Below are 13059 nucleotides of genomic sequence, written 5' to 3' on the forward strand. Positions count from 1 at the left end.
ATTAAAAGATGCTTACTCCTTGGAAGAAAAGTTATGACCAACCTAGATAGCATATTGAAAACCAGAGACATTACTTTGCCAACAAAGGTCCGTCTAGTCAAGGCTCTGGTTTTCCCAGTGGTCATGTATGGATGTGAGAGTTGGACTGTGAAGAAGGCTGAGCGCCAAAGAATTGATGCTTTTGAACTGTGGTGTTGGAGAAGACTCTTGAGAGTCCCTTGGACTGCAAAGAGATCCAACCAGTCCATTCTAAAGGAGATCAGTCCTGGGTGTTCTTTGGAAGGAATGATGCTGAGGCTGAAACTCCAGTACTTTGGCCACCTCACGTGAAGAGTTGACTCATTGGAAAAGACTCTGATGCTGGGAGGGACTGGGGGCAGGAGAAGGGGACGACAGAGGATGAGATGGCTGGATGGCATCATTGACTCGTTGGATGTGAGTCTGAGTGAACTTTGGGAGTTGGTGATGGACAGGGAAGCCTGACGTGCCGTGATTCATGGGGTCTCAGAGTCGGACACGACTGAGCGACTGAATTGAACTGAAGCCTTCTAGGGTGAACTGGGAGGTTTGAGGACTGGAGAAAAAGCACAGGTGGAGGTTTGGTTTGTTTCTAGAGCCGCATTACTCTTCTTGGAAAGACGGTTTGTGAGACAAGTGCTGTTGTTAAATTCTTCCAAGAGATGAGTCATGGTACCAACGTGCTGCCCACCCTCCCGACTACATCATCTTCCTTTTGCTTCTTGATATCAGCGAGGTCAGTCAAGATGAAAGTCAAAAGGTCCCATGTCCTAGGTTTAGACCTGTGTGTCTTTGCAGAAGGACTTCCTAAAACATTCTAAAGGCTTCAGAATGTTTTTCTTTCTCTGTGGGTATACAGTTTCATTCCAGCTTTGGAGAGAAGGCTTAAAGAAATTTCATATTAGGCTCTGAATATCAGCTTCTAATTTGGCCAACTTCTGACCATAGAGCTACCTAGAAAAAAAAACTTTCACATATCTTGTCCAGGTTTGGTCAGTATTCCTGACAGTGAACAGCCCCATGAATGCAAGGGGTGTCCCCAAAGAGGGTACAACAGATGCCCCCAAAATCCAGAGCCACCCCTAAAGGGCCCGAAGGAGGAGCTCTTTAGATGATTCCCCTGAGAGCTGGCGAGTCAGTAGGACCCTAGCAGCAAATGGGGTGCGGCCCTCAGTTCTGCCTCATCTCCAACCTGATGGCAACTAAGCCTAGTTCTGAGGACACAAAATGAGACCAGTAAGAAGGTAACATCTGTCCCTGGGAGAGAAAAGTTCAACAACCAGTGGGTGCCTGAAAGCACACATATCACAGTTACCACTCAGTTCTCACAAGGACTCTGCCTGCTGGTCTGGATCTGGAAAGCAGGTGATAACAGAACATTTCCCCTCCCTCGCCACCGGGCACCATGGCGGACACTAGCAGAGCTGGCTTTGGCAGGATTCTCGCCCTCTACCAGCTTCTCGCCCTCTACCGGCTTCTCCAGTTTCCTCAGGCTTCCCTCTGCAGGCCCTGGGACGAGTTGTGTCCGGGGGTGTCTTTCTGGTCAGTGGACGCTATGGAGGAGGAGACAGAAACTCCTCTAGGTTAAAAGCTCTCTTCTATAGACGCTGATTCCGGATCACCTTTGGTACCATTACCTGCTTGTTCATCCTCAGACGTGAGGCCTCAAGGACCCAGCTGAGCCGAAGTCAGACCTGGTTTAACCATAGATGTGGCTGGCTCACAAGTCAGACCCAGTCAAATCTGGACCCAGTCCCATTTCTCAGGTCGACCTAGTCTGACACAGCTGATTTCCAGGACCCAGACCGGAAGAAGAGATGTTCAGATAGAGTCTGATGGCTCAGGATAACAAAGCTGTGGGGCCCAGTGAGTACCTGCGCCTGGCAGTGTGCTGCTCGCTGGACCATCGGGGGCTCCTCTGGGTCCCACGTCCGATGCTACAACTGTTAATCAAGAATTGGGGCCTAGAAAAACATTAAAAGTTGATTTGAATAAAAGTGACTTGAATCAGGCAGCACGTACTCTAGCAGCTAAAAGGAGTTCCAAGGAGCAGGAACAGGAAGTCACCTTGGGCTAAAGCTGGGTGGGTTATTGTGAGGTCATCCCAGCAGACCTGAAGACATGGTAGGTTTGGTTCCAGGCCACCCCAGTAAGGAGAATATTGCAATGAAACATGTCACAGGAAGGCTTTGGTTTCCCAGTGCTTATGAAAGTTACGTTTACATTACACTGTAGTCTGTTAAGTGTGCAATAGCATTTTGCATAAAACAACATACATGCCTTAATCTTTAAAAGTTGCTATTGGATAGACTTGCTTGACTCAAGGTTGCTACAAACCTTCAATTTGTTAAAGAAAAAAAAAATTTGCTGAGCACAGTGAAATGAGGTGTGTACCTGCCTTTAGGAGATGTCGGGCATTGTCAGGCGCTTCCTGATTGACTGGTTTAAGATTCATTTCTGGGAGAGCTGAAGCTGTAGTTAATTCAGGCCAGGGCTGTGCACAAACCTCTCTCCATCTGGGGCCGGAGTCAAGACCGAGGCTCAGAGCCCCTGGGTGTAGCTGCCGATACTGCACATCCCCTTAGTCTGAGAGGGGATGAGCTGGCACCAACCGACAACCTGGGCCCCAACCTCCAACAAGATCGGAACAGCTGGGCGTGGGGGGAACGGACAAGCGTGGTGCTCTTCTGAGCTGAGTGTCCCAGGCCTCACAGCTGCAGGCAGCGCTGCACATCCTGGCTGCAACTGGAGAAATCAAGGGCTGCCCTCTGGGGGTTGCAGGGTGGAGGGGGTATTGGCAGCATTCCAAAGGAGGGCCCACCCCAAACTCCACTGCTTCTCACGTGGGGATAAAAAAGTGTGTCCTCTACTGCTGCAAGGTTAACTCGATGCTGGGGGCTTCACACCAGGGGCAGCAGTGCGGAAGGGCCTGCGCGTTCTCTGGATGAAACCTTAGCTCGGCTGGTGGCGTGGCGCCCACAGCACACACGGTCCACCCCCCTGGGGACAGAGGCCCCAAGCAGAGGTGTGGCTCCCAGTTGTCTGTTGACATCAGTTGGCGTTACCAGGAGGCAGCCATGTACACAGACGCCCTGTTACAGTGGAATTTCAGGTCAACCGTGATTAGTATTTGAATGTAAGATTGTTCCACACTTCATTGGGTATCTTTTTTTTTTTTTTTCCGAGACTTTTTGCCTAAAGCAGTGACCTCAAAAGCTGTCTTTACTGGCTTTCCTGTCCTTTTCTGTTTATTTTCAGTCTGGCGTGCCCTGCCTTAAGGGCCCGGATGGCACTGATGGTGAAGAGCCCGCCTGCCAATGCAGGAGACATTAAGAGACGGGTTTGATCCCTGGGCTGGGAAGATGCTCTAGAGGAGGGAATGGCAGCCCACCCCAGCATCCTTGCCTAGAGAATTCCACGCACAGGGGAGCCTGGCAGGGGATGGTCGCAAAAAGTCGGACAAGACGAAAGCAACTTAGCGCTGCCTTAGCATCTCAAGTAGCAACTGGGCTGATGACCCTAATACAAAAGGGTAAATAGGTCCCTAGCGGTGTGCAGGTCAGAGCTGGTGATACTTGGGGGAGACGGGTTGAGGGAGGTGGGGGGACCCAGGATGGTGACTGCATGGCCTGCTGACGGCTCGAGCAGGTGGGCCTGGAGGAGCAGAATGGATTACAACTGACCGGGTTTGGCTCTTGGCCTTGCGTGTAAAAGCGTGGGGACACCCACTGAGCAGGCGCACCAGGGCTGACGCTGCCACCTGGGGGCTATATTCAGGCACCAGAGAAGCTGCTTTAATAGGAGACATCCTTCCCCTCTGCTCTCACCCACTGTGTCCACCGGGCCTGCAGGAGGGCAGCCCTGGGAACCCCAGGCTCTGGGCTCACCCACGTGCAGCTCAGCTCTGCACTGCCATCGCAGCTGCTGAGGCTGTGACCACCTGTCGCCTATGGGCGTGACACCCAGAGCGTCTCAAAGCACTGACTTGCGACTGAGGAAATAAAATGCAAATACTGAGTGTGGAACAGTCGTTTTTGGTGAGACTTAAGAAAGTTATGGAAAGAGTGTTAATCTGGGCAAGGCAGGACCCCACAGCCATGGGGTCCCCCTGCTCTGGTAGGAGCACTGGCCTCAGGCCTCACCTAGACCTGCTGGGTCACTGGCTGTATTTTCATGGGCTCCAGGGTGACTGAATGCACAGTGATATTTGAGCAGCACTGTCCTAAATCACCTACTCAAGATACTTGAAAGCCAAAACACACTAAGAGTCCAGAAAAATCTCCAAATGAAGGACCATCAAAGACAGGTGGCAGCCTCACCATGAGCATGTACACACCCACACACTTATACACACACACACCTGCACGTGCACAGGCACGTACTCTCCACTGTCTCTTTCTGTTCTGTCTGAGCCACAGGGAATGCCCTCCGGGCCTGGCACTGCTCGCTGTGAGGCCGTCCTCATATCACCCTTTGCCCATCCGCTCTCGCTGGAACACCCTGGGATGAGCGGTCGCCCAGTGCAGGAGTGGCTGATAGCCTGTGCCATGGAGCATCTGAAGACACCAGTCCCCCCAGGAGACGTCTGCAGCCAATCAACCACCACCGCTGACTCCTGAACATGAAACACAGCTGACGAAGGTGAAAGAGTCACGTGGTTAGGCTAAAACTGTGTCTGATTTTGTCAAATTTAAACCAGCAAAATGTGTCCTCAAAAAGATTCAGCAGAAATCAAGCTATAATAGTGCAGTAAAACATTCCTGGGACTAAAATCTGATCACTTAGGTTTTCTAGGAAAAAAATTTAAAAGGAAAACAACTTTCGTAAGATCGGACTAAAACTAGTCGGTTAGTCCCCTACGTAAACATTGCAGAGTACTGACTGTAGGGTTCACGGCAGAAGAGGCCTTCAACAAAAATGGGTCACAGTAGGAACTCTGTTTATAAATAGTCAAAATGTCCTCAAAGTCAAATCTCCACTGGCTCAAAACCCTCACTTTCAAGCGGTCACAAAACCCCCAGTTTGGAGTTGTTGGTGGAGGGTGAGAGCTGGACTGCCCTCCCCACAGTCATCTACCCCACGTCCAGCTCCGACCCTGGCAGGTCATCGCCCCGTGGGGCTCGACGCGTTCACAAAGGCGAAGGTGGGGAGCCTCAAAGGCCTGCTCCCCCACGTCTGCTCCCAGGCTCACCTGCTCTGGGCTGGAGGACTCCCACCATTCCGGAGGCAGGGGCTCAACTCTGGGCTCCTCTGCTTTTTCCTCCCGCTGCCCACTGCTTCCATCTCCTGGAACCTCAGAGACAGCAGTGCTGGCAGCCGGTGCCTGAGACACAGCGCTTTTCCTGTTGGGGTCAGTTTCATATCGGCTGCTCCCTATCTCCAACACACTGCCCCTCGCCACCCCCCAGGGTCCTGGCGCCCACCCGCTGGGAACGGGCTGCCAGGAGCAGGCCCACCCAGTGCCGCACAGAGGTGGGAGGGACCCTGTGGGCTGCGTCATCAGGCCGGCTGTGGACTCAGCCCTCACCAATTCACGGTTCCAGAGAGTTCCAGAAAGACTGCAGGGTTCTGGCACCACAAGGGCCTCGGGGGCTTCAAGGGGAAGCTCACAGGCGCAAAGGCAACCCCCAAGCCTCTAGGAGTCACAGAGGGCTGGTGGCCTTGGGTGGTGGGTTTTGTTAGGGAGGGACACTCAGGTATTTGGGAGAGGCTCAAGGGGGACTCCCCACTGGGGACACGGGGGACCTGGGAGCAGGCCCGGCTGGAGGGAGGCAGGTGACAAAGGGTCTGCAGGAGGGGTGACAATCAAGGACACTGGCCAAGCAGGAGGCTCCAATTTGGAAAAAGTTTCCTGTTCACTCAGGTCACTCAGAGTCCCGCAGCAGCACAGAATTACTCCCGCAAGGAGCCGCCCAACACTAAATGCCACCAGCACAAATCCTGTTCATTTTGGGTACTTACCAGATTGTGGTCTCTTTTAGCCTCTGGGGGACCTGGAAGAGGCACAGAGGCGTCACTCTCTGAGTCCGCTGGGTTTCACTGCCCCTGGGGGCCGGTGTCCTCCCGTCCTCAGAGGCTCCACCTGCCGCTCCATTCACCCCTAAGGGTGACTAGAGAAAGCCGCGATCAGGAGCTCACGGGCCAACCTCACCTTCTCTTGAGCTCTGCCGGAGGTGGCCCACGCTGAGAAGCCTTGACCATCACTCAGGTGTCCTCCCCTGCCCGCTGTGTGGAGGCCCCTGGAATCCAGCTCAGGACCTGACGGTGAGGACATGGCCCAGTGCCACGGGAGGAGCTGGCTGATGCTCTAGCTGACCCTAAATCCAGGTTCTTCACCCCATAACGGACTGTTCTTCTTGCCACTGCTTAAAAAAAAAATGCAGCTACTAGTATAGCTGTTGTTCAGTTGCTCAGTTGAGTCTGATTCACCATCTCCCAGAGCTTGCTCTAACTCATGTCCATTGAGTTGGTGATGCCATCCAACCACCTCATCCTCTGTCGTCCCCTTCTCCTCCTGCTTTCAATCTTTCCCAGCATCAGGTTCTTTTCTAATAAGTCAGTTCTTTGCATCAGGTGGCCAATGTATTGGAGATTCAGTTTCAGCATCAGTCCTTCCAATGAATATTCAGGGTCGATTTCCTTTAGGACTGACTGGTTTGATCTAGTGTAGAATTCTAATTAATTTACGGAACTGAAATGTGGGGGAAGGGACAGTATATCTTTATAGCCTAATAGCAGAGAACATGCATCTCAGAAACTAGGCTGACATCAAGAGACCTTACCTCCTTCCGTCTCTACTCTTACACTGACACAGACGTGTTCCCCTAATGCCTGCCCGCCACCCCCATCGCTTTTTACTCTGTGGCTCTGCCCTTATTACCTGCGTCACACATTACCTGTGTGTTTACTTTTTTGTTCGTCTCCGTGAATCTGCCCACACACGTTCCCAGAGCACAAACATCCAGTTATAATGAAAGAGGAGGAACCAGAGGCTCATCTGTAATGACAAGTGCAGGAAGCAGCCTGTGGATCCCCGAGGTCTGAGGTCACAGTGGGCTCATGACACGTCTGGGGAGTCCCCACCAGCTGAGAAGACAGAACGGAAACCACGAGCAAGCATCTCTCACAGCCTTCACGAAGCTTGTCCATGTGGCATCTCACTTGCCAGACGTGGGGCGGGCAGGCTTCACCATCCCCTCGCACGCACAGACCTGGGCTCAGAGGCCTTTCCTGGGAGTGAAGACCCTCCCCCAGGCGGTGTCGGGGGTGGGAACCGGGGTGCATACTCGCCCTCAGTGGGGAGGCCCTGCTACCGGCCCAGGGTGTGCACAAGTTTCAAAGAAGTTACCAAACTAGTTAAAAGACAAATATTTTAATCCAGTTTTCCCATTTTATACTAAAATCATTAATACAGGTCACAAATTGCATTTATTCTAGAAAGCAGTCAGAAGTGTGTCCATCTCTGTATAGATCTTAGTAATAAATTTTATTTGGACAAGAGAACTTGTGCACAACAGTCCAAGAGCATGATTACAGACTGCGGCCCTCCCCGGGGGCACGGTGGTATACAGTATGTGAGACAAGTTGCACCTCAGAGCCGATCATGATCAAGTTAAAAACACCTGACATACAGAATACGTGCTAATAAATTTCCTCCGGGTCATGACCAGCATGAAGAAACCAGGACACGGATGCTCGGCAGACTCTGTGAGTGTGCACAGCAATATGCTGCATTTAAGAGTCACAATCAGCTCCACGTAGTGTTAGCATTGAGCCCTCAGGAGAAATCCAAAAAATATCTCCTCCCCGTTTATGCACGGCTAAACTAGTCATACTTTGGGCTGGACGGGGCGGCGGCCGCAGCCCCCGCAGGGCCCTGCCCGCGTGGACACGGCGAGGCCTGGTGCTGGCGGTCTCGGCCCAGCCCGGATGGCGGTCTCCGCCTTCTGGCTGCACTTCCGTCTCGCGGTGGTGAGATCAACCAGCGGGAAGCAAAGAGGCCTCGGCGTCGCATCCCTTCCGAGGAGAACGCTGGGCGATTCAAGTTTCGTTCAGTCAGGAAGACGGAAGGATTTAAGGCTTCGGTGACAATTATAATCCTCTGAGAAAAGTGTTTTCCCTTCAAGTCAAGACGAGACAACGGCGTTGACTGCACTTTCTCTTGACTCTGAGAATCCCTGGAATCGGTGTAGGCAACTTGCACCTGCAGCCGAGTGTCGCGGGAGGACGGGCCCCAAGGCTGTCCTGGCCACGCGTGGGCGCCAGCGGGACCTCGGCTCCCCGGGCGCGGGAGGCCCCCGGGACCACGCCAACTAGTAGGTGGAGGAGGCTGTGCTCAGGGCGTCTTCAGAGATCCTGGTGCTGGCCGGGTGGGTGCTGGCGAAGTACTTGACGTCACTGTCGCGGTCCATCTGCAGGGCCATGATGGCCTGCTCCACGGCCTCCTGGTGACAGCTGGCGGAGGCCAGGAAGTGCTCTGGCAACAGGAAGTGCAGACAATCAGAGTTAGCTTTGCTGGATGACCGACAGTGATCCATAGAACTCATGTTCTATGGAAAACACCCGAATATAAGAGAATCAAAAATTTACCTTGTTTTTCTAACAGACTAAATCCTGTGAGATCTAATGGCAGCAATGCTAATAAATATATTGAAACTGGTGCTTGTTATAGCCATTACTTGACTTAGGTAGAGGAAAAACTTTTCCAAATACAAACTACCTACACAAAGAGAACCAGAGTCTTCTCCAACCATTCAGTGATGAATTCCAAAGGAGAAACAGGGAGCAACGTACAGGCCCCTGCGTTCTATTTCAAAGTTAGTCTACGCAAAACTCTACCTGTCCCTGCTCACGAATTCACACGTTCAAGGGACATTTATCAGGCATTTGGGTGGGGGCAGTCCAACAGCCTGAGTCTTGAGGGAGGAGCTTATAATCTGCAGCAAAGCAGACAATAAGGGCACGTCCTCCACCTGACGCACATGCGCCTCCCGCCCCAAAGCTGAGATGGAGGTCAGGTGGGTGCCGAAGGCATGGTCCTCACTGGATACCCAACTGGCCACACTACTGACTTCAAAGTATGAAGACAAGGCCATGTGGGACAGGTGGGTGAAAGTTCAGCGTCCCTCTCCTCGCCCCTGACTCAGTGTCAGACTTTCCCACAACCCCAGCCCTCCTGCTCAGGCCTCCGGCCCACCTTTCTCCAACAGAGTTTGTCTCAGTGTCTTCGCAAGCAGCACGCGCACGTTGGGAACCCTGTCGTTCGCCAAGGTGAGCAGGTGTGGCATCAGCTGCACGGCGAACTGGTCCATGGGCAGGCAGTCATCCTCGATGACGGTCTGGGGACAGAGACCTGCGTCAGCTGCTGGCTCCATCAACCAGGCTGGAATGCCAGCTCAAGAAGCCCTTCAGAAACCGCTGAAGTGCCTCTGAGTCCCGCGACTACCTTTAAACTAATATCCCAGGCACTCAGGAACTCAACGTGATGCAGTAAGTCCCCGAGAGATGCACAGCAGAGGCCTGGCAACACGTTCACCTTCACAAACCTGGGAACTCCAGGCACCAATGGGCGCTACTGGGAGCTCGGGGGATGGGGTGGGGGTGGGGTGCCCAGATAGCAAAGCTCTGCCCTCAGGGACAGGACGGGAGTGAAGGGGGCCCTCACCTGGCAGACAAAGACGAAGGCCTGCCGCCCGGACCACCGCGGACAGCGGCCGAAGCTCTCCACCAGCTCCTGGATGAGGTCTGCACCAAAGGTGGGCGGCGCTGCCCGGTGCAGCTTGCGCACCATCTCGCTGACCTGCGGGGGACACGCGGGTGAGCCACACCGCTGCCCAGCCTCACCGAGGCGGCTGCTCCATGGCCCCGTTTCTCCTTTGGAATTCATCACTGAATAACGCGACCACCTACCAGCTTGTAGGAGATCCAGCGCACGGAGGACACCTTGTCCGCACAGAGGTTCAGGGCGATGGGGCGCAGGTAGTCGTACACATCCCGGGGGCTGTACAGCTCTAGGAGCAAGATGAGCTGCCTGCAGAACGATGAGAGACAAAAATGCAGTCACAACCCCCCCGCCAGCCTGAAAGACGGCTGCTCGCCTGCAGCACATGCTTTTCCTGGTTGAGTCTGAGAGTGGAACGCACGGCGGGTCACGTGCACAGTCAGGTGAACAACAAAGCGACGAGATGCCCCATCAAAGGGCACGCGGACCCCGGGAGAGGTGCCCTGCAGACCCTGTCCCAGCCTGGGAAAGCGGAGGAAGCCATGCCCTCATGAGCAGAAGCCTCAAGCCCCCAACTCCATGGAAAGGCAGCAAAGCCTGTCAGCGCCCCACGTGGAAGCTGGCCCAGAAGGCCAGGCGGAGCTTCCTGAGCCGAGACCCCTGGCTGATGCCAAGCAAGGGTCTCGTCCTGCTGGAAAGGGGTGGGGAGCACTGCCCAGATGGAGCACGGATCCAGGCAGTGACATGGCCCCAGGGAGGGTGAGGGCTCCAGGGGGCTCCAGCACACAGGCCTCCCCAGGACTGAGGCCCAACCAAGGGGGCAGAGGGCCTCCCTTTGCCCCACACTGGGCAGCCTCTACCACACAGGTGGCAACCCCAGCCCAGGGCTGGGAGGGCTCTGGGTAGAGGAGGCCCCCAGTCCCCACCCTCAGCAAAACGCAACGGCAGCCCACACTGTGTAGAAGCGCCCTAGGCACAAAGGTGACACGGTGACACCACCTGACGTGGCGTCCGCTGCCTGGACAGACGCCCCGCATCCACACCAGCTGCAGAGGAGGAGGCCGGGCAGGACAGAGCCCGGGTCAGTGACTCTGGAATGCGCTGAAATAAATACCCCAACCCCACACCCAGGCAAAGGCGTCTTCTGAAAATGCAGGCAATGCCCAGAATCCAGAATATTTGACAAAGACCTCTGACAACGCCCAATTGAAAAACAGGCAATGGACTTAAAAAGACGTCTCTCCAGAGAATAGGTGCAAGTGGCCAACAGCACGTGAGAAGGTGAGCATCACTAATCACTGAGGAGACGCACACCGAGACCCACGGTGCCACTCTACACCTGCGGCGATACTGGCTACAACTGGAAAAAGAGGGAAGCGTGGGAAATGCGCCCCTAACCCGGGCACCCCCGTCACTGGTGGGGATGCAAGAGCCGGCAGCCGTGGTGGAAACAGCCATGCGGTTCCTCGATCAAATGAACACACAATCAGTGGATGACCCAGCACGTCCACCTCAAAAACCTGAAACCACCACCTATCCATGGGTGTTCACAGCAGCAGCACCCACAGCAGCTAAAACGCAGAACCCGGCCAGGGGAACAGACTGAAAGGTGGTGTGTTCACGAGAGCGGTGCACACTCGTCACAGGGAAGGGCATTCCGACAGCTGCCCGCGAAGAGCATGACGGCACGGCTATGCGAAGGGGCCGCACACCCGCCTGCGGCTCACACGGTCGCCCCGGAGGAGCTGCTCACAAATGTACGGACACAGCGGACTGACCGGGCTGTGGGTGCCCGGGGCGTCCTTCTCGGATGAAGAGACGCTCTAAACGGGACGGTGGGGGCACCGTGCCAGCGGCAAAGGTGCTTGTGTATATTTTACCACAATTTAAAAAAACGACAGTGACAGAGTCTTAAAAAAAAAAACCAATCTGTGAGAACTCACTGCCAGTCAGACCCCACATCACAAGCCTCATGAAAAGAGCTGGACGCCAGACAGAAGTGAGGATCCACGCGGTGACGAGGCAGTAAACCCAGGACAGGCAGGGGGGAGCAACCCCCACCCCCAAACACCCCAAAGGCCGCTCGGACTCACTCGGCCAGCTCGGCTCGGAAGCGCCAGTTCCTGCTGTTGTCAGTCACCAAGAACTCCTGAAGCTGATACAGGTACTCTCTTCTCTTGTCGATGTGAAGAAGCTGAAGAAACAAAACAAGAGCGCTCACGAGGACGAGGCGGAGGCGGCTTCCCTCGCCCGCTGCTGAGCAGCTGCGAGCCGCGCGCCAGTCCTGGGGGAGGACAGAGGCCGTCTCCAGCGCCGGCTGAGGCCTGCCGCTCCTGACTCCGCCACCCACCGTTCAGGAGTCCTCCCGTCCTCGTCTTTGCTTCCTGGGCCAGCACATGGCCTCCTCTGGCCTCCGCTGAGCCCTGCCCCCACCCCAGGCCGCCCCCGAGCAGGCACCGTGCTCCTGCTCACATGTCTGTGCCTAGTGCACGGCACTGTGACGGCACACTGTAGGTGCTCATAAATACTTGACTGAAAAAAACTAATTTACCCCAATAACGGTTCTGTAAATATTTGAAAGTAGCTTCATAGTCAATGAGGGGGCAACCTCTAAAAGTTGACGTGTCTATTAGTCGCTCAGTTGTGCCCTACTCTTTGAGACCTCATGGACTGTAGCCCACCAGGCTCCTCTGTCCATGGGATTCTCCAGGCAAGAATATTGGAGTGGGTTGTCATACCCTCCTCCAGGGGATCTTCCTGACCCTGGGATCAAACCCAGGTCTCCTCCACTGCAGGCAGATTCTTTACCATCTGAGTCACAAAGAAACAGTCTAAGTTTAAACTCAGTATTCCGATTCTCTAGCTTCACAGAGTACTTTCTAACGACAATGTGCTGAAGGAAGTCCTGACCCTTATGTGGCTGGTTTCATGTTGGACTTATTACTGGAGCAATTCTGAAACTTTCATTTGCTCAACTAAAGTAGCAAATGACTAAATATGGCAATGATGCTAAAAAACAGAGCTTTTACCACAAGAAAAGAAAAAGTGTGAAGAAAGGAGAGGAAATGGTATTGGACTGGAAGTGAAGACACCATATAAACTAAATGCCTTTTCAAACCCCCTCCCCAAGCTCTTGTCCCCTGAGAATGAGAGCCTGGAGCTCAGCTCCAGACACCCAGGCTCCCCAGGAAGGACCAGGGCTGCCAGGGAGACAGGAGAAGCCGGGCCTGAAAGTGAGATGGGCCTGGAAATGAGGGGCAGAAAGGACACAGGAGGTGGCTTCAAGGGCTCTCAGTTGCCAAATTTACGCTTCAAACAAA

General features: G+C 54.2%; 1 protein-coding gene across 6 annotated transcripts in view; it reads right to left on the minus strand.

Annotated features, from left to right (window-relative positions):
• Positions 1 to 7374: 7374 nt before the first annotated feature.
• PPP4R1 (protein phosphatase 4 regulatory subunit 1) overlaps positions 7375 to 13059 on the minus strand; it is a 49027-nt gene continuing 43342 nt past the window's right edge. For all 6 annotated transcript variants that reach the window (XM_042239354.2, XM_060405240.1, XM_027961087.3 and 3 more), the window contains exons 16-20: positions 11833 to 11933; positions 9928 to 10048; positions 9683 to 9817; positions 9215 to 9356; positions 7375 to 8494 (exon numbers count right to left, since the gene is read on the minus strand). In XM_042239354.2, coding sequence (XP_042095288.1) covers positions 8331 to 8494; positions 9215 to 9356; positions 9683 to 9817; positions 9928 to 10048; positions 11833 to 11933 — 663 coding nt within the window. In that variant the 3' untranslated portion in view covers positions 7375 to 8330. The remainder of the gene's footprint in view (positions 8495 to 9214; positions 9357 to 9682; positions 9818 to 9927; positions 10049 to 11832; positions 11934 to 13059) is intronic.

The sequence above is a fragment of the Ovis aries genome, chromosome 23, assembly GCF_016772045.2.
Source record: "Ovis aries strain OAR_USU_Benz2616 breed Rambouillet chromosome 23, ARS-UI_Ramb_v3.0, whole genome shotgun sequence".
In the NCBI taxonomy this organism is placed as follows: domain Eukaryota; kingdom Metazoa; phylum Chordata; class Mammalia; order Artiodactyla; family Bovidae; genus Ovis; species Ovis aries.